The following is a 26,659-nucleotide window of genomic DNA, read 5'->3' as shown; positions in this document are numbered from 1 at the left end:
ATACAAAGTGTTTTTAAGCATAGTGAAAAGTACATAATCATGCCAAGTACAAAGTCTAAATTTTCAGTAACTAAAATTCATACACTAGGCCTGTGCTATCCAATATGGCAGTCACTGGTCACATGTGGCTAGTGAGCATCTGACTTGTGGCTAATCCGAATTAAGATGTACTCAAAGTGTAAAATACACACTGGATTTCAAAGACTCAATTAAAGAAACAAAAATGTAAATACTGTAATGATAATATTTTTGATATGTTGGGTTAAATAAAATATACTAATTCCACCTGTTTCTTTTTACTTTCTTAATGTGACTGCCAAAAAAATTTAAACTACGTATGTGACTCTCCTTATATTTCTATTGGACAGAGCTGCACAGCAATATCTCCAGAATACTTCTTCCAATACTAAGAAAGTCAGAAATAACCATATATACTACTTATAAAATAATGATTATTTTTCTTAAATACCTGGCATTGGAGGTATTTTAAGGCTAATACATTTTTTGAACCTTTTTTTTTTTGCCCTAATCACTGCCACTAATTTTTTGAACCAGAAACCAGAACTTCCTCTCATTAATCTAACATGTAGCATTCTAACTATTCTATTGAAGTGGGTGGAATTCTATTGACAACAGAGCAGAGGTGGTTAAAAGTAAAGAGAATTAAGAAGGCAATCTACATCAGGGAGATGAAACAAAAGCCAAGGTCGGGCATCGAACATGTGAGAGGTGGGAAGGGGCTGGGAGTGGGGGCTGAAGTCAAATCTTCCTCCGGCTTCGTGGTCTGTAACGTTGGTGCTTCAAGGAAATGACTTTCCCAGACAGTGAAATTACTGAGAACAATGTGAAATGAAGCGATGATGAGCGTTCTTTAATTTTCCAAAGGATCCCAGTGTGAAGCCATGGCCACTGCAGGGTTCAGTCTTTACCAAGCTCCCCAAGAGCATAAACTCCAAAGGTGTCAGTGCAGGCCACAGCCTTGCAGCATTTCCACGAGGTAGCAGCTTGGAGAGCTCATCAAGAGTACAGCTCCCAGTAAGACCCTCTTATCTCTGTTGTGTCTGTGTCACCATAAACTTTAAATAGTAGATCTGAGCCAATTCAATTAACTCTGTGATAATTCTACCAAGGTGACAGATTAACTTTTGAGTTAGGATCATCTTTTCTTCATAAGTTGTGACAGGAAAATGGTGCCTTTAAAAATGATATATATTTATACTTACAAATAAATATAAATATATATATAATCGAATAGTGGATTTAAAACTAACCTGAGTAATATCCTACAGCAGATCTAAATATTTCAAAAGGAAAACATATATAATGTAACCTCTACTTTTCTCACATACCATTTATCAACGAAATATTTTATACTTTGTGCTGGCTTAATATTTTAATTTTTATCAAATGTTCTTAATGTTCTCTAAGATTTCTCTGAAAATTTCCTTTTCACACTTGTATTATTTGGACAAGAGAGAAAGTAGCAGGCAATTCCTTGCCTTTCAAACAGAAACGACCCTATGTTTTAGTGACCATCCCTGTCCTTTTCCTCTGCTGACATAACCATCGTTCCGTCACTGCATCTACCCATGCCACATTGTTTAACAACTGTACTTTTTAACATAAGACCTTTTAATATTTGATAGAACAAATACCCCCCTTACTCTCCTTTTAAAAAATGTTGCCTAGTACCACTCATTTATTCTTCCATACGAATTTTAGAATCATTCTGTCAAGTCCTCAAAATGTAACAGTCAGTAATTACGTAGATAATCATTTGGAAAAAAACAAATTTAGATCCCTATCAAACACTTTACACCAAAATAATTTGCAGACCAAATATATAAAAAAGAAAATTATAAAGCATTAGAAGAAATCTTGGCTTAGGTCAGCCTTTATAGCAGGACATCAAAGATAGAAACTCTACAGAAAAAATTAATAGAATTAAGCAATTCTAAATAATTGTTTATTAAAAAAATTATATTTCCATAAAAACTACCAGGCAAAATTAAGGTAAACTGGGAAGACACACACAAATGCAACAAAATAGCAAAGGGTTAGTATATTTAATGTATGAAGAGCTCTTTCAAAATAGTAAAACATAAATATCCTAAAAGAAAAATGAGCAAAGGACACAAACAATTTACAGAAGAATGGAAATGGCCATAAGCAGATGCAAAAATGCTCAACCTCATTCATAATGAAAGAAATGCAAATTAAAACAAATAACTGGATACCATTTTTCTTGCCTAAAATTTCTAGACTAAAAGTAGGGGAAATAAAAAGAAATAATAGTGCCTAAAATTGGGAAGGTGTGAGGAAACGGACTTTCTTAAATATTGCTGGTGAAAGTCTGTATCGGTCTACTTTTGGAGAGTACTTTGATAATAAACTTTAAAATCTCTAAGAATGTACAACTACTCTGATGTAGCAATTTCACTTCTCGGGCCAATTCCTAAGAAAATAAATGGACATATACTCCTAAACGTTTACATAAGGATGTTCTTTCAAGCACTAATTACAAAAGTGAAAAAGTGAAAAACTAAATGTTCTACAATAAGCAACTGGTTACATAAATTATGGTACATTTTTTTTTTTCTTAAAGATTTTTTTTAGTTTTTTCCTTTTTCTCCCAAAGCCCCCCAGTACATAGTTGTATATTCTTCGTTGTGAGTCCTTCTAATTGTGGCATGTGGGATGCTGCCTCAGGGTGGTTTTATGAGCAGTGCCATGTCCGCGCCCAGGATCCGAACCAACAAAACACTGGGCCGCCTGCAGCAGAGCGCGAGAACTTCACCACTCAGCCCCGGGGCCAGCCCCAATTATGGTACATTTAATGGTAGCCTGGACTTTTATGCAATCATTATGACTACCCATTTGTTGGCATGTCATATTTAAAAAGAAAAATATTTTACTTGTGAAAATTAAATAAAATATTGTATTATAAAGTGCTTAGCATAGTGCCTGTCACATAGTAAGCACTCTACCTTTTAAAATTGTTTTATGTAAATTTTCAAATATACACACTTACAGAGAGAATAAGACGATAAACTTATACATATTCATCACTTAGCTTCAACAATTATCAACATTTTGCTCTTCTTGGTAATATTTGAGGTTTGTAACTATCCCTCCCTTCCCATACACACACATATTATTGTGTTTTTCTACCAAATGTACATGAATACAACATACGCTGCATATAAGCATAAAAAAAGAAGAAATTTACACCAAAATGTTAATCATGGTAAATTTCTAAAGGATGGAATTATGGGTAATTTTACTTAATTCTCATTTCATCTACATTTTCTCATTTTTCTAAAATGAACATGTATTATGTAATCTTAATAGCTGACTAAAAGAAAAGAACTCAAGCAAATATAGGACTCACAGAGTGAGAAGTTATTCTGAACTTCACTTTTAAAGATTTTATTTTTTTCCTTTTTATCCCCAAAGCCCCCCAGTACATAGTTGAATACTCTTCGTTGTGGGTCCTTCTAGTTGCGGCATGTGGGACGCTGTCTCAGCGTGGTTTGATGAGCAGTGCCATGTCCATGCCCAGGATTCGAACCAACGAAACACTGGGCCACCTGCAGCGGAGTGCGTGAACTTAACCACTTGGCCACAGGGCCAGCCCCTGAACTTCACTTTTAGATTTAAAAAATACATAAGAAAAAAGCTTATATCAAGAATTTTTTAAAATTTTGAGGAATTGTGGATGCTGATATCCATGTATCCAATCTCTCAGACTTTCTACCTTTATTATTCAATGGTGACCCACATATCAACACAATGCAACACGTCAACCTTGACTGGATTCCAATTTGAACATCCAACTGTAAAAAGACTATTTCAGGGGCCAGCCTGGTGGCCCAGTGGTTAAGTGCACACGTTCCACTTCAGCGGCCCCAGGGTTCCCCCATTCAGATCCCAGCTGCGGACATGGCACCACTCAGCCAGCCATGCTGTGGCAGGCGTCCCACATATAAAGTAGAGGAAGATAGGCATGGATGTTAGCTCAGGGCCAGTCTTCCTCAGCAAAAAGAAGAAGATAGGCAGCAGATGTTAGCTCAGGGCTAATCTTCCTCAAAAAAAAAAAAAGACTATTTGAGACAACTGGGGAAATTTGAACAGACTGGATATTAAATTATATTAGGAAGTTATTATTTATTCTGCTAATGTAATACTGGTCTAATGTATTTACGTTTTTTTTACAGTCCTTATCTTTTGGGAAATAAGAATGTCTATGATATGCTTTCTAATATTCCCGCCAAAAATAAAAAGTAGGGAAGACTGAAACAAGATTAGCAAAAGGAATTGTTGTTCAATGAGTACAGAGTCTTAGTTTTACAAGGTGACAAAGTTCTAGACATCTATTACACAACAATATGCATATAGTTAACATTACTGTACTATACTCTTTAAAATGGTTAAGATGGTAAATTTTAATGTTTTTTACCAGAATAAAAAAAAAAGATTGGTAAAATAATGATAAATATTAATGCTAGGTAATGGGTATACAGAAGTTTATTTAAAAGTTTAAAAAAAAATGATGACCACTCAGCACTGCTACATACTGAATCACAGAAATATTTCATTTTGTTTAGTTTGCTAAGGGATCAAGATAAATACGTTATGAGTGATATTTTTTGAGTTAAAAAATCAGAGTTTTATATTAAACAAAATTACCAGAAGAATAATTCAAACATCTTTAGTAGGGAAAACAAATGTTGGCTTTTACAGGTTTCTTATTCTAGCCCTTGCTAAACCATGGCAAATAACTTAATTTTTACTAACAATGAAGTTTTAATTATGCAGAACAATCACAATAGTAATTTGAAAAAAGGATCTGCAATCAATAACAAGCATACTCATAGATTCATAACCGAGAATTAAAAATTAAAACTCAATTTTCTTTTTTGCCAATCTGAAGGCTACAATTAGAATACAACACTATCTTATAGCTACTTATGTTTGTATAGTACTTTAGCATTCAGGTCAAAAAACTCTGGTCAAGACACCCAGGATCTTATTGGCCCACTCTGGCTCCAGAGGTTGCTGTAGCCTAGAAAATAATTCCTTCTTTGAGGTTGCTGTGGGCCCTCCTGCCATTCTGCGAGGAGGCACTCAGAGCAGAAGCATTCTTGGTAGTTTATCAGCCAGCTGATACTTCAGTGGGACGATCAAAAGCCGACTCATTATTGAGACAAAGTAGCAAATAATGCAGATGGTTAAAAAAAACAAGCTTCCCTCCAGCTCTCTGTTTATCCGGTCTGTTCCCTCCTTCTATAAAAGCAAGATCACCAGCAACAGTGATGGACTACCACGAAATTAAACAGATAACATATAACTATATATTCTGGATAAATGCATCTAGAATAAGCAACGAGACTGACCAGCACATAATAGATGGTCGCAAATGTTCACTTTCCTGTATGTTCTTGGTTTTTAATTGAAAAAAACAAGCAAAATATGTTCTAAGAAGAAATATTCCTAAATCAGGTGTCTATTTTTTGTTTTTGCTTAAGCCATTAGTTCTTCATTAAAAAAAGGTTTCTACTAGTGTTCTGTTTCTGCCACAAAAATCCAGCTTTTAGTGACTGCACACCAGCACAGTGTGAATCTCTCAGTATTTGTGCCCAAACAGGCAGACGAGCCAAGGTCCCCTAGCTATCAGAGATGGAGCAAGACACAGACAGAACAAGGGAGCCAGAGACCCAAGGACAGAGACAGAAGGAAGTGAAATAGGAGATAGAGAGGGAGAACAGGATAGAGAGAGAAGTGGAGAGAGACCAAGGTGAGGAGAGTGAACGTGAATGCGAGCATAGGGTGAGCACGAGAATGCAAGAGTTGACGGGGAGAGAGAGAGAGAATGAGGGAGGGAGAAAGAAGCCAGAGAGAAAAGCAGGCAAAGGAGCAGATGGACACACGGACTTGAGGAGACAGGTGGGAGCTCACGTGCACTGCATTAAGCTGGTTCATATTTAATCAAATTTACTCATTTAATCTCTGCCTCTCATTATTTGAAAACGTCTGTGACCTACCTGAATTATCTCTGACTGTTCAGCCAGCGCCTTCCTTTGTGCCTCCAGAGAAGACACCTGTTGCTGATAAATCATGCGCTGCTTCTCCCAGTCCAGTGATTTCTGGCGGAATTCCTGAAGAGGCAATTAAGGTACTTAACTTCTAAGTGCTTCCCCCTTGCTGTCTCAGCTTCCTAGAGTCACTTTTCCTTTAATTTCTCCCCACGTCCCCTGTATACACGCACCTTTCTCCGCAGCAGGAGCCCCATTACTCACTTAGCTGCCACAACTGTAGAGTAATCCTGAATTCCTCACACACTGTGCCTCTGGATGTCTGTCTCTCTAAATTTAACACCCTAATGGTGAAGAGTATGAAACACAGATGCTAAATACTGGGTTCATGATGATTCTCACAGATTTGCTGCCACCTAAGGGTTGTTATAATTTTTCAGAAAACTGATCCTAAGATAACCAAAATTTCAAAATATCACTACAGATATCCCTCACTATCCAAGTTCTTGATATCCAAACCCAGGAATTGATCAGATTCAAATAAATTTTCAGATAAGTCTGTTGGTAGCAGAATTCTTCTCAATATCTAAAAATCAGGAACCAAATAGATTCAGATGAATAACAAAATATTCTTTGATATCCAAATTTTTACTCTCTTACAGAACTGCAACGACTTGAATAACAAGGGAGCTCTATGCTAAATTTTAACAGATATTTGCAACTCAAAGCCAAACAGTTCAAAATTAATGATAGATCAATAGTAACTTCAAGTCACATGATCAAGAAAATGAGCTCAATATTCATGAAAACAGGACAAATCAAAGGGAAAGGAAACTTGGTCTTTCTATCACTGTCCTCCAGGACCCTCAATACCAGAAGTCTCATGCTAGCTCAGGGTAATTACTGTTAACCAGCTTTCTGATAGCCACCCATTCATTCACTCTACTATACCTGCCAGGTACTGTGGTAGGTGTTGGGAATACAATATTTAATAAAACAAACAAAAATCCTAGCTCAGCTCAATTAGAAGGCAATAGACAACACATTCATGTATTGTACATTAGATGGTAATACCTGTTTTGGAGAAAACAGAGCAGGGAGTGCTCAGATTTGGGGGTTGCAATTTTAAAAAGGGATGGCCGGACTAAGGAACATTTAAGTAAACACCAGGGACATGAGGATGAAGTTATACTATTCTGGGAAGAGGGTACAGCAAGTACAAGGCCTTGAAGTGGAAGCATCCTGGTATGTTTAAGGATGAGCAAGAAAGCTGGTATGGCTGGAATGGAGTTAGTAAAAGAAAAAGTGGGAGGAGAAAGGTGAGAGAGTTAACAGGGAGCGAGATTGTGTAGTCATTAGGATAACCTCAGCTTTTAAGAGCAGCTACTGGAAGGGTTTTGTGTCCAAGAGAGGACATGACTTGACTTACATTAGAACAGAATCATTCTGGCTGTGGTGCTGACACAAGAGAAGTCAAGGGTGACTCCGAGGTTTTAGGCTTAAGCAAACTGAGGAATGGAGTTGCCACTGACTGAAACAGGAATGGTGCTGGGGAGATGGGGGGAAGATAAAATCAGGACCTTTATTTTGGACATGTGAAGTTTGAGAGCTTTAGATATCAAGGTGGAAATGCGAAATAGGCAGTTGGAAATTGTTCTGTAATAAAGAGGAGCGGTCAAGACTTGATACATAAATCTGTGAATTATCAACATATACACAGTGATTAAAGCTATGAGATTTAATAATATCATGAAGGGAGCGAGCATAGGGAGAAAAAAGAAGAGGTCCAACGACACGACCCTAGGGCATTCCAATGTTAAAAGGTTGGGGAGCAAAAGAGATGGAGAAAGAGTGGCTAACAATGTAGGAGAAAAACCAGGAAAGTGTGTTTGTTCTCCAAGCCAAGTCAAGAAAGTGTTTTAAGGAGGAGGGAGGCACCAGCTGGGTCCCACGCTGCAGATAGGATAAGGAAGATAAGGGCTGGCCACAGGCTTTAGTAATGTCAAAGTCACTGGTGACCTCCAGGTAAATAGCTTCTGTAGAAGGAGGGGGCAAAAGTCTTACTGGAGACAAACGGGATAGGGGAGAGCATGGACACTTCCTCTAGCAGTAAGGCAGTCCTAATTGTAAGCTCTTCAAATGTATGAAAATATTGAGATGTAAAAGAATATTAAACACAGAAATTACAGTTCTAGATAGTAATAATATATTGGCATTTGAGGGTGACAGGTCACTCTGAGTAGAAAAGTTGTAAGTAATCATACAAAGATGTGAATGTTTCTCAAATTAGAAGCAGCTAGGGGGGCTGGATAAAAGGCAGATTCCTAGGTCCCATGCCATACCACTGGATCAGAATCTCAGAGAGCCCAAAGAGGACCCTGGGTGATTCTCAGGTATACCAGAGAACCAGCGGCACAGACAGAGGAGGGGGGCGGTGGATTCAAGGGGAAAAGACGGATAGCCTTGTGCTGCTCTTTCATCTACTCTTAGCAGTGTTGACTCACCACCTCCCTTAAGTCCTGCAAGGAATCAATATATACAACAATCGCAGAGTTACTCCGTCTTAATAAAAATGAAGTCAGCAAAGAGGCAGGTAAATGGCTTACTATATCTAGATGGAAACTAAGGATAAACAATCTGATCATGCAAAGTACTCTGTAGAAAAAAAGCCATGTACTTTCAACATTTACTAAGCCCCTTCTCCAGCAGGTGATAAATAAGACAAGGACACTGCCGGTGGAGGACTGCTAGTAACTGGTGATCAATGTTTCTCAATATTGGCATTTTGGGTACAATGACCCTTCCTGTGTAGAACAGTCCCAGGCACGTTTAGTATCCCTGGTCTCTGGCCCCTAAACACCAGTTTTGCTCCCAGTCATTTTGACAACGAAACCACGTCTCCATACACTCAAAATGCCCTGTAAGGGTGGTACTGCCCTGTTAAGAACTACTGATGCTAGTAGCCCCGTCAACCACAGGGAGCCAGATGATGACAGGATGTACTTGGATCATCCGCCCACCTTTGAAATAGCTCAGCAGCAGTCCTGGAGATGGCAGAAAATTGGTTTCAGGAAAGAGCACTACCGAAACAGCATTTTCCTACACAAAGGCTGACAATCACTATGAACAAGTTATTACTATGAACATACCTCTATTTTTCCAGTTAACCTCTCAATTTCAGACGGATCTTCCCTGTAATTTTTGGTGTTTCCTCTGAAGTCCCTTATATGTTTTTTCTGTAGCTTTTCATAGCTTCTCTTCAGTCTGCCTAACTGTAGACACAGTTATTTCTAGACTTAAAATTTAAGAATTTGTATTGGTATTATGTGGTGGAACAAATTGGTATGATGAAAGCAAGAGCATGATAAATGGTACTATTGCAAACAGATTGAGAGCATGTTAGATTTGCAAATTAAAACACAAAACTCAAAACTACATATAAAAAATAAACACTATAAAAGAAATATATTGAGTCAAAGAAAAAAAGGGCCCTACAACTCTCCCCCACAATAAAAGTGGCAAATAAAAACTCTTTCTTTTTTCTAGGCCTGTGGTTCTTGAGCCATTCTCCTGTGGAACACTGATATTCAGTAAGCAGGAGAGGAGTACTTTGGAATTAAATAAAAATAAAAGCAGTTTTTCCCCCAATCTAAACAATAAAATTGAGTTAACATATAGAATTTCCTTACTTTTCTTATTTAATCCCAAAATGCTTCTGAAACCTTTGGATCCTCCATTATTTAAAATCTAGTAACTGACTTAAAACATAATATTTAATGTAAGTTTTTGGTATCAACATTTCACAGTATTACATAGAAATAGCTCTATTCCTTTCAGGCACTTAAGTGAGAAATGTATTTGAGAATCCCTGTTCTAGGTAGCATCAAACATACCGTGAGGCAAGATTCTCTGCCTGGCTTTAAGAACAGAGAAATAAATTTCCACCCTATACTTCCCACGGAATACATACTTCCCACTTTACAGGTAGAAACTGGCCCATTAACAAAATTCTCAAGGGTTAAAAAGAGAGAATTACACAACACAGAATTAAAATCTCACTTCTTCATGTAGTTTCTTTAACTCCTGCTTATACTCCACGGCCATCTCTTGCTTGACCTTTTCATGCTCTTCTACCTGCTGACGCAACATTCCAACCTGGAAGCAGAGAGGTGGGAGTATTTCTATTATTAGCATTGAAACAGTATCCCTGGAACACAAAAAGAGGAAATAACTCTTATACTTATCTGTAAACACAAGTTCTCAAGTGTATATGGTAATACCCCAGTTCCCAAGAAGTCAAATATCTAAGTATTTACTAATCCATAACACTACCAAAAAACGGAAAATGAACAACTGTTCTAAAATTTCTAGGTTTAGATGAAAACTTGCTCTCACTGTCTGAATTATTCTCCCTAACCCTTTTTATCAAAAAAGCTCATGAGAAAATTAAGAGATATAAAGTTATAAAAACCTTGGAAACTAAGAATATTGAACAAAAATCTATGAGACTTCAAGAATAAGCTCCATAAATCAAGAGTGTGGAACGGTAACGTCAGACGGTAGGAGCCTTGTACCCGCTTTACCATTTCCCTGACTTCACAGAAACCAGTACCAACAACCAGAGGAGGGACGCTGTCCTAACCAACTTCTCAATGGCTTGATATCAGCCACAGCTAGTCCATGCCCAGCCCTCAGCCGCATCACCACCCATCAGTATTTCTCTACATCTCTCGATAACCAGTCGGAATTGCATCTATTGATGAATGAGGAGAGAGGGAGAACAGGAACAGGAGGTAGTAATTTCAATCACCATACAGAAGAGTAATTTTAAAAAAACAAAAATAAATTTCTTGTAGGAACAAGGAGTTAATGCAATTCCAAGTAAAAATTCTAGTCTAATTTTTTTTTAACTTGAAAAAATGATTCTGAAGTTCAAACTAAAAGAATGATTAAATATAGCCAATAAAATGGAAAAGAGAAAACTACTTTTAAAAAAAGTTCTAAGTGAATATTTACTGGACTTCTAGGTAGAAGGAAACTTTCTGAGCTTAAAATTAATGAAAAAGTCACTTTAAAATGATGGCTCTATGTAAAAATTTACAACTTCTATATTTTAAAAAAATCCCATTAAAATTAAAAAGTAAACTGAGAAAAACATTTACAAAAACGTATCCTGGGATTTTTAATTTTTAGGTATCTTTTTCTAACTTGTTTCCACTATGTTCATAAAACATACTCTTATCATTTCAAGCTTGTGAATTGTGTCGAGATCTACATTATGGCCTAGCATACGGTCAATTTTGGAAAGAATTCTGCTTGTGCTAGAAAAGAAAGTGCACACTGCAGTTCTCCTGCGCAATGTTCTGTATGTGTAAATTAGGTCAAGTTTATTGATTATGATGCTCAAATCTATATCCTTCCTGATGTTTGTCTCCTGTTCCATCAGATACTAGGAAAAGTGGGTTAAAATCCCCAACTACAATTGCTGCTTCATCTATTTCTCCTTATAGTTCTGCCACGTCTTGCATACAGATAAGGGAGAGAAAAAGAGACAGAAATGTCTTTTAAGACTATTTTATTACTTAAAAATTTTGATTTTTTTTGTCTTAGTTTGAATTCCCTTAAAAGCGTGGCCTGAGACATAGACTTCAGGACAGGTACCTGGAGGTGATCCCAGAAGCACAGTGAGGAAATGGAGAGGGACCCAGGGAAGGGAGGAAAGCCAATAAAGGATGCGTTAGTGAGCCCATTTCTGCAATAAGCAGCCGACGCTAACTCCCACGGGGAACTCACCAAGGAACCAGACAGACTGTTTCAGAGTTGTCCCCTAAGGGAAGGGAAGTTGGAGAACTGATCCACCAATTCCAGTCCCTCCACTGCTCAGGCTTGCCCTGGGAAGTGTTAACTGTCCCTCACTTCCACGTTTTATCAGAGCAGCTTTCTAAGGCTCCAGAGAGAGAAGCCTAGAGTAGCAGGATGCTGGCAGTGCACAGGGAGCTGCAGGTAATAGCCAAGGTTAAATGAGGGGGCAAAGAGGACATGGTACGGGCCACAGAGAATGACTGCTACTACATATCCTCAAATTTCCTATTTTATCACTCAAATGTTTCTCTTCACCTTTAGTAATGTTCATTGCTTCTGCTTCAAGTACACTTTCTCTAATATGAATACAACTACACCATCTTTCTATTCAAAGTGTTTGTATGGTATATATTTTTATTTTACATTTTACTTTCAACTTTGCTATATCTTTATAAACACCAAATAATTGAGTTTAACAATTTTTACCCATTTGGACAATTTTTATCTTTTAATTAGGCCATTTAGTGCATTTACACTTAATAGATCCATCTGGATTTAAATGCGTCACCTTATTAAGTGCTACTTGTACTTAATAAGTTCAATATTCCTTTTTCTCTCCTCTTTTGCCTTCTTTGGGACTGATAACCTCTTATCATTTCACTTTTCTCCTATTAGCTTGGAAGATATACACTCTATTGATATATTAATATGCATATAATTATATATATAGTAATATACTTTTAATGGTTCTCTCAAGATTAAAACATGAGTCTGTGACTTAACAAATCTAATGTTAATTAGTTTTACCAACCCGCAGGCAACCCAAGTTCATACGGATACTTTAATTCCATTTATTAATGGAACTGACTTAAATGCCACCATAATTCCACTATCGTTAAACTGAGAAGGCTACTGTTGTTAGATACAGACAACGCTCATTGAGATTTGCCCACGTGTTTACTGTTGTCTTTCATTTCTCGCTTTCTCTCTTGAGCTTCCATCTGGGATCACTTCCTTTCTGCCTGAAGAACATTCTTCCGTATCTCCTTCGTGCAGGTCTGCTGGTGACAAATTCTTTCAATTATTGTTGATCTGAAAATGTCTTTATTTCACCTTTTTTCTGGGTATAGATTTCTGGTTTGGCAGGAAAAAAAGTCATTTCTTTGTTCGTAGATATCACTCTATTGTCTTCTGACTTTCACTGTTGTAGCTGACAAGTCAGCTGCTGCAGCCAATCTGTCTTTTTTTCTTGGTAGATAATGTTTGCTTCTTTTTTCTTTTATTGCTTTTCAGATTTCCTCTTTGTCTTCAGTTTTCAACCTGGGTACATATTCCTTTTTATTTATCTTGCTTGAGACTCTTAGACTTCTTAAATACGTGCCTTTCTCACTTCTGGCAAAATCTCTGCCAATTTATCTTCAGACATTACTTCTGCTCATTCTGTCTTTTTTCTCCTTCAAGGATTCCAAAATGCTCATGTTAGACCTCCTCATTGTATCCTCCTGCTCTTACTTTCTCTTCTATATTTTCCATCATTTGCCTGGGCTTTAGTCTAAACATTTTCTTCTGTCCTATCTTCCAGTTCACTCTTTATCTCTTAATATTTACAGTCTTAATTCTAGTTAACCTATTTTTCAATACCAAAATTTCCACTAATTTCTTTTTTTTATAGTTTCCAACTCTTTCTTGAAGAGAATCTTATCTTTTATCTCCTTGAACACAGTAAACACAGCTATTGTAAAGTCTGAGCAAGATAATGCCAATATCTAGATTTGCCACAGGTTTGTTTCTATCTTCTACTGCTTCTGCTTTTTCTCATTTTTGTTGTCTTGTCTCCTTGTGTATGTGAGGTTACTTTCTGTGTAGGTATCAAGCATTGCATTAGCAAAATTATTTGAAGAAATAATTTAAGACCCAGAATGGTGCTTTTCCTTTGGGGAAAGTTTGGATTGCCTTCTCCAGGCCCCTGGAAGTCCTACCACTTTGGAGATACCTGGGGACAGTGGCACTCTAGGATCATCTTAAACTGATTTCAGAGATTTAAGTGTCTGCAGCTACGTGGCACTTTCAAGAGGGTCTGTTCTTCATCTGGCCCATCTTTACTCCCAAGGTGCAGGCTTTCAGGGTCCCAACCCAAGGTGAGGAGGTATTCACAGCCACCTTGGACACCAAATCCTTTAGTCTCTTAGCCCCCTGAAGTTATCAAAAACCCCATCCAGCTTCTCATCCTCTCAGCTGCCTTCTCTAGTTTCAGCTAATAATTTCCCCCAAACCCTCTGCTCACCTCCCCAGACCTCTAGCCTGGTCCAGATCCTGGCCTAGAAATTCTTCACTATCTTGTTAGCATTCCACTTCAAGCAGATTTTTTTTTAATCTAACTTACCTAGTTGTTCTCAGGGGGTGGACTGGCCCAAATTACCTAGTTTGCCATTACCCAATGTTAAAGTCTGAAAGACTCACATTTCACCAAAAACAACCTGAGTAAAATTTACTTCTCAAGCAGAATTCTACAGCCAATCAAACTTTCAATCAGATGTGAAATGAGAATAAAGATATTTTCAGACATATAAGATCTCAAAAGTATGTTCTACCAAAATAGGGAAACAACCTTATGAAGAAGAAGACAAAACTACAAAGGAGCAAAAAGGAGAAAAGCATAGAAACCTCCAGAATAACAGTGAGGACAGCTCCACAGCTAGCACAAAGAGTACCTTATCTACATTTGAGAACTGTGAGCTCCAGGAAAGATGTCTTCACAGGGGAAAAAGGAAGTGGATGGATACCTGACACATCTGAACACACTGAGCGAAGATTTACACTCGTGTCAGAGAGTTAGGGAAGAATCAATGGTGGCACATTTTTAAAAAGCAAATGAAAAGGAGACTAGTAATTCCTGGGAAAACAAATAATTGTACAAGAAATAAGTTTGATTATCATTATACTATCTGACTCAGCTGTGAATAATATTTACTATCTTAATGACGTAAATACTGAACGCTGATCTAACCAAAAATTAAGGTATACAATCCTGGCAGGACGAGGAGATGGAAATCGTATGTAAGAGAGCAAACCCTTATCTTTTATAGTAGCAAGTCATTAGATAAACAGCTAAAACTGCCAATTAAGAAATATTCTATAAAATGTTACTTAGAGCACGAGGGGCATGACAAACGAAACAGTTAAAGGCACTGAAAGGACTGCTTCAGCGAAGCAGGAGTCCCAGGTGCAGAGGATGGTGCGGGTGAGGTCTGTTTTTCCCTGCGAGCCCTGGAGAACCATTTTTCTTTTTATTTACTCTATGTGGCAAGCATAAATATTAAATATGAAGAAAAGACTGCTTAATTTTATTTATGTACCAGGGTCTGGTTCATAATGGGCACTCAATAATACTCAAGTTTCTTAAAGAAGAAGAGGAGAAAAACAGATTAAATGCTCAGAGTGAGGGAGTGGCACTAGGTAGAGAAATGGGAGCTGAGATTTGAAACTGTCAGTACGCATCACAGAAGAACAGCAGAAATAACTCATCAGCTTCAGTACAATCTGGAGCCTTCAAAGTGGTTTCTCAAACAGTAACTCAATCTTTACAACACTGGGACATAGGAATTATATCCTAATTTTACACATGATGAAACAGGCTCAGAGGTGAGATTATTTGTTCAAGGCCATTCAGCTGAAAAGAGGCAGGGCCAGGACTCCAGACTCCTTACATATCTTTAGGTCTACCAGCTCTGTAGGGCATTAGAAGGTAACAGCAGCAGAAACATCCATCAAAACTAACGCATTCCCAACAGTGTAATCAGCAAACACCTAAAGCATTCACTTCAAAACAAGTCATTTATACCAGTACTCCTCCAAGTATGATCCGCAGAGGGGTGGAAGTGGTCACAACAGCAATCCAGCAGGAGATAAGGAACTTGAGGCAGAATGTAAATCAAGTGTGTCACGAAACACACTGTTTAGTGTAATTGACATTTTTATATAGCAAAACTTCCTATGAAGAGAAAGATGCTCTGATGCAAGCTTTTTATCACACTGTGCACCTGTATTCTGAGTACCACTGGTTTGTACCATAGGACTAGCTGCTTTTAGGTCTGTAACTTTCAAACAAATAAGAAGGACAAAAACTTAAAGCCCTATTTTCTAGTTCTTATATCATATACCGTTCAAAGTAGATTACAAACACATTATTACCACCACAGTTTCACAGACAAACTTTATGGAATAAATCCCCATTACTAGGTTTGGTAAAAGCACTTCACTTCACTTCTAGAAACTTAATCAACTTTCAGCAGCCCAATCAATGAAGCAGCAAATTGACCAGACAGCCACAACTCTAAATTTCTTTTATGTCCCTAGGCCAAACTTGTAATCTTCAAATCCTTACCATGGAACCTATCCATTCAATCCCTTTAATTTCTCTTGAAAGTATTAAGCAGTGGCAATAATGCCCCTGACGTCAAAATTAAGCTACAGGAATAAGTTCAAACAGCCTTGGAGTGACTAAATGTTCTCATAATCACACACACAGGAATTTTTTTAATGGGCTTCTAACAAAATAAACAACTTAGATATCTATGTGTATGGTGTTTTCCTTAACTAGGAAACCACTATCACTTTAGCTTACCAAACACAACTACTTTTGTTCTGCCCTAGGAGAAATAAAGAGAGGGTTAGGTAGCTTACCAAACAATGAGCACTGACCCTCCCTACATTACACTTAAAAAAATCAAATATGATTATCAGTCCATGTACTTTTTCACCACCTTCTACATCTTTGCATGAAGTGTAATTTTAAAATACATTTTCAAAGGTCTACCCAAATGTTAAAATAAATTCCAGTTTAGCAAATGGCATTCACAGAAAACTGAATTTGACACGGCCAATATTACCATGCGCTGCTCTGACCCAAAGTGCAGATGGCCAACCATTGAAAGATTGTCTTGATAAGCATAAAAACACTTTTATCAAGCCTAACTCTTCCCTTGTTAAATGAAACATTTCTAAAATATCAAGAGACGACCTCCTGATAAGGCCATCAGCAGAATCAGTCCCAGTGCGCAACCCTCAGGGACGTGTTCCTGAGCACACTGAGTAACAGCACTTGTGAGCCGTGATCCTCCCGGCAGGCAAGTCCCTCACAGTGGGGCTTGGGACCAGTATCTTCTTCTCTTCCAATCCTTCTGAGATTGACATTCACGCCAGAAATTAAGAGGCAATTCTTGCACTTATCAACGCTTTCTGCTTCCCTTCCAATAGTCAGTGTACCCCTTCTTACTGTACCAGCGAAATTACAAGAAATCAATCAGCAAATATTATCAAACTTTTCCCCCAAATCACCAGTAATTATAGGTGATGGGATTACAAGTAATTTTTATTTTCCTCTTCTTTTCCATTTCCCCTAATTTTCAACAAGGGAAAATACAAATATTTTTAAAAGGGTTTTCTGAATTTTGTTTTAACTCCAACCAAAAGAGGCAAATTATTGAATTTCTGGCTTAACTTTTTTACACTAGCCATACAATGAGGCCAAAAAAAAGGTTCACTAAACTCAATGAATGTTAATACGGACATGTAACAGAATGAAAGCTATACAAAGATCATATGACACCCTTTACATTTTCTTAAAAGAAGTTACGTGTGTATCACATGTGACCAAGGTAACATGATCTTGAAATAAATATTCTTAGCATTTTCACGACAAATTTTTCTCCTAAAAGAAACTATCAGAATTAAAAGACAATATAGAAACTTATTTGACACACAAATGCTTTCTTCAACAAGTATTTAAGAAACATTTAATATAAAAGGCAAGAACAAAATATCAAAAACAGGAGCAAGTCAGCTGCTTTACCTCTTTGTGTTTCATTTCCAGCTGACCCCTCAGACTCTTCAGCTCCCGCTCACGGACGTCCAGGCAAGTTTCCAGAGCATGTGTCTGCCCCTCCCACTCAGACTTTTTATGAGCCACCATTATGTCAATCTGTTTCATGAGCTCCTGTAGTTCTGCTTCACAGGATGTCAAAAAACTCCTATAAATAAGAACAGACCCTTAAGAACACAGAACATGTGTCCAAGCAGCTTTTCATCCTTCACATGTTAAACATAGCATATGTAAAGTTACCTGAGGTGGGACAGTGTCAATAAACAAATTACCAGAAGCAAAGAACAGGATTTCTCAGCTTTTCCCATTAAGGTTCCTACTAAGATGATTACTTATTCCACAGAACATTTTGTCTTCCCCTAATAACCAACCTCAAGCCTAAGTCATTTGGTCAAACACAAGGCTGATGTTGTAAGCCTGGCTTGTGAGTGACACATCCACAACCGACACCCAGCTTTTCTGTAATATTCCAGGGAAGCTTTCAGGAAGAACCCAGGCAGGCTAAGTCACTTCTCAGCTAGCCACAGAAAAAGCCTTGGAAGCAAGTAGGCTATCAGGAAAATGATACAATTTTAAGAGCTGTTACAAGAAATTCATCCTTGAGCTAGGTTTATTTCAACTATTTCTTCCCACCTTCTTATGAGACACTTACTGCACCAACCTTATTATATAAACTTACTGATGTCCTTCCAAGTTTCAGAAGATGCCAGATATTGCAGAGGCGGAAAGAGAAGTGGACAGAGACGTACTGGATTCAAAGAGGTGCCCAGGAACGGGCACAGAGAGCTATAACTACTAAGACTTAAAGGCTTTCTTAAAAAAGCACTTGTTCTTCATGTCACAAAGCCTCTGCACTTCTATCTTTGCTTTTTAAGAGTAGACAATTTAAAGTGGGATGAAGGCCAGTGCTCACACTGCTGAGATGAGGCAAATACCCCCAAGAGAGGTGCTGTCCACAAACATGACATGGATCAGCCTAGCTTTGCTCAACTTTTTCTTCTGTACCCAAAGCACAAAATGGTCAGAGGCATAACTCAGATATGCTTTTGAAAACTCAGTGAGAAGCTTAAGGTCACAAGCAAACTTACCCATCACGTCCCCGATTTTGTATTCCTTCCAACAAAGCCTCCATCGCCAAATCTCCTTGGTTTCGGCAACTGGGAAAGCAAAAAAATCACTCAGGAGGAAAAGCATTTTTTAAGTTCTAATATTCCAACTTACAAACATAAGAATGTGAATGAGAAGCATACAGATGACAATGAGAAAGCGCGGCACTTCTTAGGATGACTGTAGGAGCAGGAAAGGACTATCACTTCAAGAAATATTACAACCAAATACATGTCAGACTGCAAGAAAATCACTCAGAAGGATCTGAATGGCTGTTGACACTCTCCCCAAATAACTGATATCACACACCTCATTGTTGTAGTCCTACTTCCTGATGTAAGGGGGGCCGGGCCGGAGGTGGGGCGCTAGAAGCAGAGGGACACTGACACAAACCCCCTTGAACTCCTTGGTCCATGACAGGAGATCCTACTCAGTCTGGAGACGACTGGCCCGTGAAGCTTCCTGGAGCACCACCCCCCACACTGGAGCACCCTCTCCGCCCCAGAGCACCCTCCAGGCCTTGGAAGGCAGCTATGTGGGCCCTCCCTCCTCAGCACTTCATCATTCCTGGTCCTTACCAGCCTCTTTCACAGGAGTTATACCACACTGGAAATGAGTTTTTTGCACACCTTTTCCCCTTACTATTCATCCCTCAAGGGCAGAAAACCAATGTCATTCATGCCCGCAGCTCCAGAGCTCAGTGCAGCATTTCAACACGGCACGTGCTGGATGCTTTTGGCTGAACTTATCCCAATTCCCCTCCCTTTGACCTATCCTCCTGTGCAAACTGGACATAGACGGAGAACTACAGAGAAGAGTCTAGCAAGAGAAAGAAGGAAAGGGAGACAGAACAGTTTGCCGGAGAACAGGAAAGACCACCACAAAGAAACGAAGGTGAGAGGCAGAGAGGAAAGATCACCTCCAAATCTGGAAGTACCAGTAACTGTGCCTGCCGTAGGTTTCTCACCTCTCACCACAAATCTTCAACATGTTAATCAACTAATCACTGTCAAACCACTTCTCACTTCCTTAAACCTTCAAAGGCTCAACCCTGACCCAGTCTTTAGGTAGTTCCCAAAGACCAGTGTGAAGGTTCTGCTCTTTCGTCCTAAAGCCTCACCTAAAAATTATATTGCTCTGAGAAGGGGATTCCTTTGTTCAACAAAGATTTCAGTGTTGTACTAACCACGAGATATATAGTGATGAAAGATATGGCTCTTTTCAAGGAATTAATAGGGAAAGAAAAAATTAACCAAAAAGGTTCCCCCAATGTAATAAATACAGTGTCAGAGACATGCACAGGGTGTCCTGAAGGCACAGAGGAGGATGAAAAGCCTGGAAAAAACAACCACTACACGTTATCCACATCGACTTCTACAGTTACTAACAGGAGGAGTAAACTAACGATTCACGCACAAGAATGGCAGAGAGGTTTTTCTTCTAGTTCATTTATCCTTCACATTATACCAACATTAGAAAAATAAAAACCTTAAGAAAATAGTTTTCATGTTCTACTCTACTTTCTTTCAAATCACAACACAGTCAGTCACAAGGCAACCCAGATCCCGCGTTTGGTCCGCTCTAGGGAAATGAAAGGCAGTCCTTAGTTCACAGGGTACTATGTAGATGGGGACCCAGGATATAGTCCTGCTCTGCAGCCAACGAGCTTTGTGCCCTTGGCCTTCAGTTTTGGCATCTGTAAAATGAGTGGTATGAACTATAATCACCAAGGTTTCTTCCAGCTTTTTCATAGGATTCTAACAGTCAATTAAATGTCCATGTTCCTGACAACTACATATGGATATTTATTAAATATGTAGGAAAGTGCTATTCCTAAGGACAGTGCTGATACAGTTACTCAAAATTACCATTAAGACAATTATACTTCTTTAGGTCATATTATTCTTAAACATTAATATATTTAGTAATATATAATACATTAATATATTTTCTGGATGACATGATTTAATGATTAGCAATACTTATAATAGAAGCTAGAAATCGTTGAATGCTCAACTGTTCTGCCTTGTATATACTGTATAATTCATTCCTCACAATACTTAGATACTATTACTTTGAGGAAACTGAGGCTTGGACAGTTCAATAACCTGACTAGTAAACTACAAATTATAGTCCTAGGATTCAAACCTAGGCAGTGTGACAGCCAGTGTTCAATCTTTATATATTTTACAGTATTCCAGATCTTAAAATACCTTCATATCTTCTTTCAGTTTAATAGTGTCTTCTTGGCAATAAACAAAATCAAACCAAACCAAAGTCTGGATACAGGAAAAAAACACAAACTAACGTATGACATCACCTCCATGGCCACCAGGTGGCAGGAGCACAATAATGAAAATAGTCCACATAGGGGAAAAATGCCATTTCAGAAACCAAAATAATGATCTAAGACAAAGAGATCTCTGTTTTAAGGGGGGGGGTGGGGGGGGGGCCAGCAACATTCTCCATGGAAAATAATCTTCCTACTGTGTACTGTGTTTCTTTCATAATACTTTCACCATCTGCTCGAGCAGCTGCCCGACACCATCAGTTCTCCTTCTTTGGGACCAGGTAAGCAAGGACTTGGATTTGCCGTGGATTTCTCTCCTCACAGCTACATCACTGATCCCTTTCCTAACCAACGTGATCCTCACTCAGCGTTATGCACTATATCCCTTTGGTTTCTTCTTTGCCTGTGCCATGTGCAAGTTATATAAAGTGAGATATTTGTTCACAGTACTAAATACGAATTGAAGTAATTACTGTTTGATGATCTGCCACCCCCTGCCACTAACACACAATGCTCGTGCGGCTAAATGGGAACTATGCTGCCCTACAGCGGATAAAGAACCATCTTCGTCACTTCTGCAGCTGGACCAAGACATCAGCAAACGGAAGTTATTAATTGTAACTCTCCTTTGGAATGAAGGCTATTTTAAATCAGTGAAATCTGGAAGAGGATGGTTAAAGGAAACACAGGCTTCCTCACCAAGTCTGGGAAGCAGGGAAAACACACTTTAAATCTTAGGGAAAAACAAACCCAAATAGGATATCTGATAATGGGCAAATCTTTTAAATTCATTAACATACTGGAATTTAACAGCTAGAAAAGACCTGAAAACCTCCAATTTAACCTCTTCATTTTATAGATCAGGAAAAACATCCAGAGTATAAGCCCATGATCAAATTACTCACAAATGGGACATAGGAAAATAACAACTCCACACAGAATTATGAATCTGTGTGTACTAATGGAAGGGCTACGCCTACCCATCACGTCTCACGTAAAGGAGGATAAGAGCGCTCTGCCCCACCTGCCATGGTGCTGCTGTGACTACAGAGACCCACGGCTGTGTCAGCTACACTACGGCTGATAAACTGTGGCTGCTCCAACAAACAGTCAATGTAATTTACCATTGCCCAGAAAGGTTCCTACTTAAACTAAAAGGAAAACAAATCAGCAGATAAAGAATCAAAGAAATTTTCCAAAAGAAAAATGAAGTTTAAAAACATTGTCCAAACTATGACTCAAAAATCCAGAAATAATAAGGGGAAAGACTGAGAAATCTGAGTTGATAAAAACACACTTTTACTTGGGAAAAATGCCATAAGCAAAGTTCAAAGACAAACGACAACAGTATTTGAAAGTTTTATTACAAAAGGTTAATTATCCAAATACATAAAGATATTCTAAAAATTGAGGGGAAAAAAGAAATCTGTAGAAAAATGGGCAGAAAACACAAACAAGTAGTTCACAGAAAAAGAAATGCAAACGACCTTAAACATATGAAAAGATGCTCAACCTTGCTCACAATAAGAGAAATACAAATTACACGGAGTTACCCTTTCTTCTGTATTAGATTAACCAAAAGTTAAAAGTTTGACAGCATACTCTGATGACAAGGCTTTGGGAAAACAGGCACTCACATACTCGGTAGGTATGAATGCAAAATGGCACAACTACCCTAGAGGAGATTTTGGCAATACCTAGCAACTGACACATACATATGCATTTACCCTTTGATCCAACGATGCCACTTCCAGGAAACTATCCCAAAGATACACTGGTAAAAATACAAAATCACATATGCACAGGACATACACTGCAGCACTATTTGCAATAGTAGGAAACAACACCAATGCCCATCAACCGGGGACTGGTAGAGTGTTCATCCACCAATGGAACACTACGAAGCTGTGAAAAGGGACAACCATCTCTACATACTTCTGTGGAGGGATCTACAGCTCATATATTATTAGGTTAAAAAAAGCAAGATACAAAACAGTGTATGCAAACACTACCTTTTATCTAAGAAAGGAGAAAAAAAAATATAGATAGATATATATGGTGCCTTTGTTTTTATGGAAGGATAAACCCAAAACTAGTAAATATGACACCTATAAGAAAGGGAAATAGGGTGGAGAAAACAGGGATGAAAGCTAAACTTGTCTGGATGTAGCTTTGACAGGTACTTGTTTTACAGGAACTATGCTAATGTTTTACATATAATAAAACAAATCCAAATGGAAAAAAAAAGCAGTATTGAAAAATTGGAAACAAAATGAAATAAATCAACTAGATATCAAGTTGGCAGCCTAACCATAAAACAAATTGTTTCATATGCCTTTAACATGCAATGATTTTACCGTACATATCCCAAGTAGGTTATAAAAGGATAAAAAAGAACTACAAAGAAATCCTAAACACTATTCAGGAATCATATCATTAACAATAAAACTATTATTATTAGTTTGAAACTGTTAAATATAATATAGAATAAGAAAAAAGTAATTATGTTAATGACATGAGAGACTAAGATTTTCAGCAAAAGAGAAAAAGATACAAATATAAAATCAAATATGCAAAGAAAAAAACTATAAAACTAAACATAAACCAGAAATAGCAGTATGAAGTCTGCATATTTCTCTTTCAAACTATCTAGAACCGATGACCGGCCAAGGAGCAAGAGCACATGCAGCACCCAGACTGCAGTCGCTACACATCATTTCCCACTCAAAGGAACAAGGGCTTCTTGGTGGCCAGAAACGGACAAATGAGCCAGGAACAGGTGTTACCAGAAAACAAGGAAATTATCAAAGATTACCGGTCATCTCAAAGTGGACAGGAGCCAACTTAAATGGGCTGCCACTGGCCAAAGACAGGACAAATTGAGTATCAAAAAAAACCAAAAAAACAAAATAAAAAAGACTACAATAGGTTGGAACAGTTTAAACATCTTCAAGTCTGTAAGTTCATGATGATGAAAATTAAAAAGGCAAAAGCCTCATGGTTACCTTTCGAGGTTGCTAGGCCACCAGCTCATTACTGTAGTCTGAAAATAGAGGGAAAGAATTAAGTATTTTCTTTGCCTTTCCTGCCCAAACTGTATTTCAAACACCTGATGGTACTCAAATAGCTGGTGGGGGCAAGTTCATCTTCATAAAAGACTTTCAACTAATAAATACTGAAGGAATGACAGAATTAGAAAATCACCATTTTGCAACCCCTAATGCAATAATGGTTATAGGCAACCTAAACCCACAGAAAGAATCCATCAGGGAGTGAAAGGCGCACGGGAATTTCATGATGGCTGGATTGGGCTAACAACACCTGAACCCACTACACTGCTCGATCTAACTGTCACAAAAAGAGTGACATCTGAGGCCGTCAGTGCCTCTCTGATAATTAATGCAACAGAACGTGTACTGCACCATCTAGGAAATCTTGCCCCGCCACCAAAAAAAAACCAAGGGTGAATCTGATCAAGCTCCTAGATCAGTGCTGTTCAAAAGAACTTTCTGCAATTATGGAAATATTTTATATCTACACCATTCAAGAGGTAGTCACTAGGCACCTGCGACTATTGCGCACTTGAAACGTGGCTAATGCCACTAGGGAACTAATTTTCAGTTTTATTTCATTTTAATTCATTCAAATAGCCACAGCTGGCTGGCGGCTAGTATAGTGGACAGAGCAATTCTAGATCTAACTAGTGGTTTAAAGGAAATAAAGGGAATAGATGTACATGTTAAAGGATACCATGTGGATGCAATCAGCTAAACCTAGAATGTTCAGGGAAAAAAGACAAGCAACGGACTACTATGCTAAAAGATTTAAAAGATGTATCAACCACATACAACATGTGGCTCTCTATGGGATTGTGAGCCAAACAAGCTAATCGTAAAAAGACATTTAAGGAACAGCTGGGGAAATGTGAACCCAAAAAGAATACTGACATTACAGAATTTTAAAAATTTTTGTAGGTGTAATGACAATACTGTGGTTTTGTAAAACTGAAAAAACAAACTTAGTTCTGGGAGGAAAAAAAACCTAATGCAACATAAAAAAACAAAAATTCAGTTCCTGAAATTTATGTTAATGTTGGCTTCAGCTGAACTTCAAATCAAGTTGACTTTTAAAGAAGCTCTGATAGAGTGGACCACTGATGCTGTCACCACCGGCTAGCACTACTACATAATTGAGAACAGGAAGGACCAAGCAAAGGTCTTCCATCACCTTTCGATGGAAGGAAAATGGCATCAGTACAATTAACATACACAATTGTTACAAATAATTTTTAAAACTTGAATCTATGTACCTTTTAAAGGGCAGTGTGACTGTCTGAATGTTTATAAATCTCTAACCCATTTTAATTTCAGTCTTTTTTACTATCCTGATCACTGATAATGACACAAAGGGCAAAAAGCTCAGGATAAAAATCAATGTGAAGATGCTACTGCATCCTGAATAAGAAAATACATACACCTTATCGTTAAGCCACAGCTACGATAAGGATAAATGTAAATATATTTGAAGTTAACACGTAGTTGATGACCCTTATTATGATTTCCTCTCCATAGCTATAAAATAAAACTAAATGCAAGCATGTGGGGAACTGTGTAACTACAGGGTACCTACCCTACAATACTGGTTTATTAAAGGAACAAAATAACTTTTTTAAAGACTGGTTTAAGGAATCGGACATAAGGCTCAAAACGAAAACTACTTCGTGCAAATAAGTGCACTGTAAATGGAGACCAGTCACAGACAGCAGACTCTCCTATGTTGTAAGGGACATAAGAAAAACCACACTATGAGCCTAGATTTACTATCTTCAAGCATCTTGAGGATTCAAGTGTTCCTAAAGAACCGTCCCTTTTAAACCCTCACTCTATCATTTATTTCCCAGCCGTGATCTGCGTGGAACAATCCGTAAGTTCAGGGTTCCCCAACTTCAGCCCTTCACGATTTCTGCCACAGTTCCGTATCTCCTGTACTAACGTTAGCCTTTTGAAAACAACTCTCTTGCTAAAATTTGCTAACCTTCCCACCATACACGAACCGGTATCACCTGCCGTCAACGACCTAAGTCGCAACTGCGCTAGACAGCTAACCGGACAACGAGCCCGGGCGGAGGGCTGAGCCGGGTGCCCTGCCCCGGGGAGGAAGCCTGGCTCTGCCGGGGAAGGTGAGGGCCCGGGAGCAGCTCGCCCCGCCCTCCCGCCGCCCGGCCTCCGGGGAGGGGCTGACCACCTGGCTGGCGCGGACAGCGCGCCCCGCACGGCCATGGCCGCCTTCGCGGGCCCGCAGGGCGTGCGCAGCGAGGCCGAGGGGCGGGGCGCCGGGGCGGACCCGGGGCGGCGGGGGCGGCGGAGGCGGGCCTGGCCGCAGGCGGGCCGCTGGGGAAGCCAGCTCCGGGCCGTGCCACCGGGGCTCCGGCGGCCCCACCGCAGCCAGGGCGGCCTCCGGACCAGAACCCGCCGGGCCCTCGCCAGCCCTACGTGCGCACATGCGGTTACGGGCTGCCGCAGCGCGCCCCCGAGCCTTCCCGCC

The 26,659-nt window shown here is 38.8% G+C and overlaps 1 protein-coding gene across 50 annotated transcripts in view; it reads right to left on the bottom strand.

Moving 5' to 3' along the window:
* CEP63 (centrosomal protein 63) overlaps nucleotides 1-26,659 on the bottom strand; it is a 46,533-nt gene that overhangs the window by 19,423 nt on the left and 451 nt on the right. For 9 of the 50 annotated variants that reach the window (XR_011527175.1, XR_011527174.1, XR_011527173.1 and 6 more), the window contains exons 2-6: nucleotides 18,807-18,875; nucleotides 17,689-17,866; nucleotides 10,095-10,190; nucleotides 9,185-9,307; nucleotides 6,045-6,158 (exon numbers count right to left, since the gene is read on the bottom strand). Coding sequence is in view for 38 of the 50 variants with exons in the window: in XM_070576124.1 (XP_070432225.1) it covers nucleotides 6,045-6,158; nucleotides 9,185-9,307; nucleotides 10,095-10,190; nucleotides 17,689-17,866; nucleotides 18,807-18,850 (555 nt within the window). In the remaining 12 variants the exon portion in view is untranslated. Of the gene's footprint in view, nucleotides 1-6,044; nucleotides 6,159-9,184; nucleotides 9,331-10,094; nucleotides 10,191-17,688; nucleotides 17,867-18,802; nucleotides 18,876-24,120; nucleotides 24,159-26,149; nucleotides 26,642-26,659 lie in introns of those variants that run through there. The other 41 variants (XR_011527172.1, XR_011527171.1, XM_070576095.1 and 38 more) reach the window with 20 other exon arrangements.

This window comes from Equus przewalskii, chromosome 15, assembly GCF_037783145.1.
Source record: "Equus przewalskii isolate Varuska chromosome 15, EquPr2, whole genome shotgun sequence".
Lineage (NCBI taxonomy): Eukaryota > Metazoa > Chordata > Mammalia > Perissodactyla > Equidae > Equus > Equus przewalskii.
This window is presented reverse-complemented; position numbering and strand designations above follow the sequence as displayed.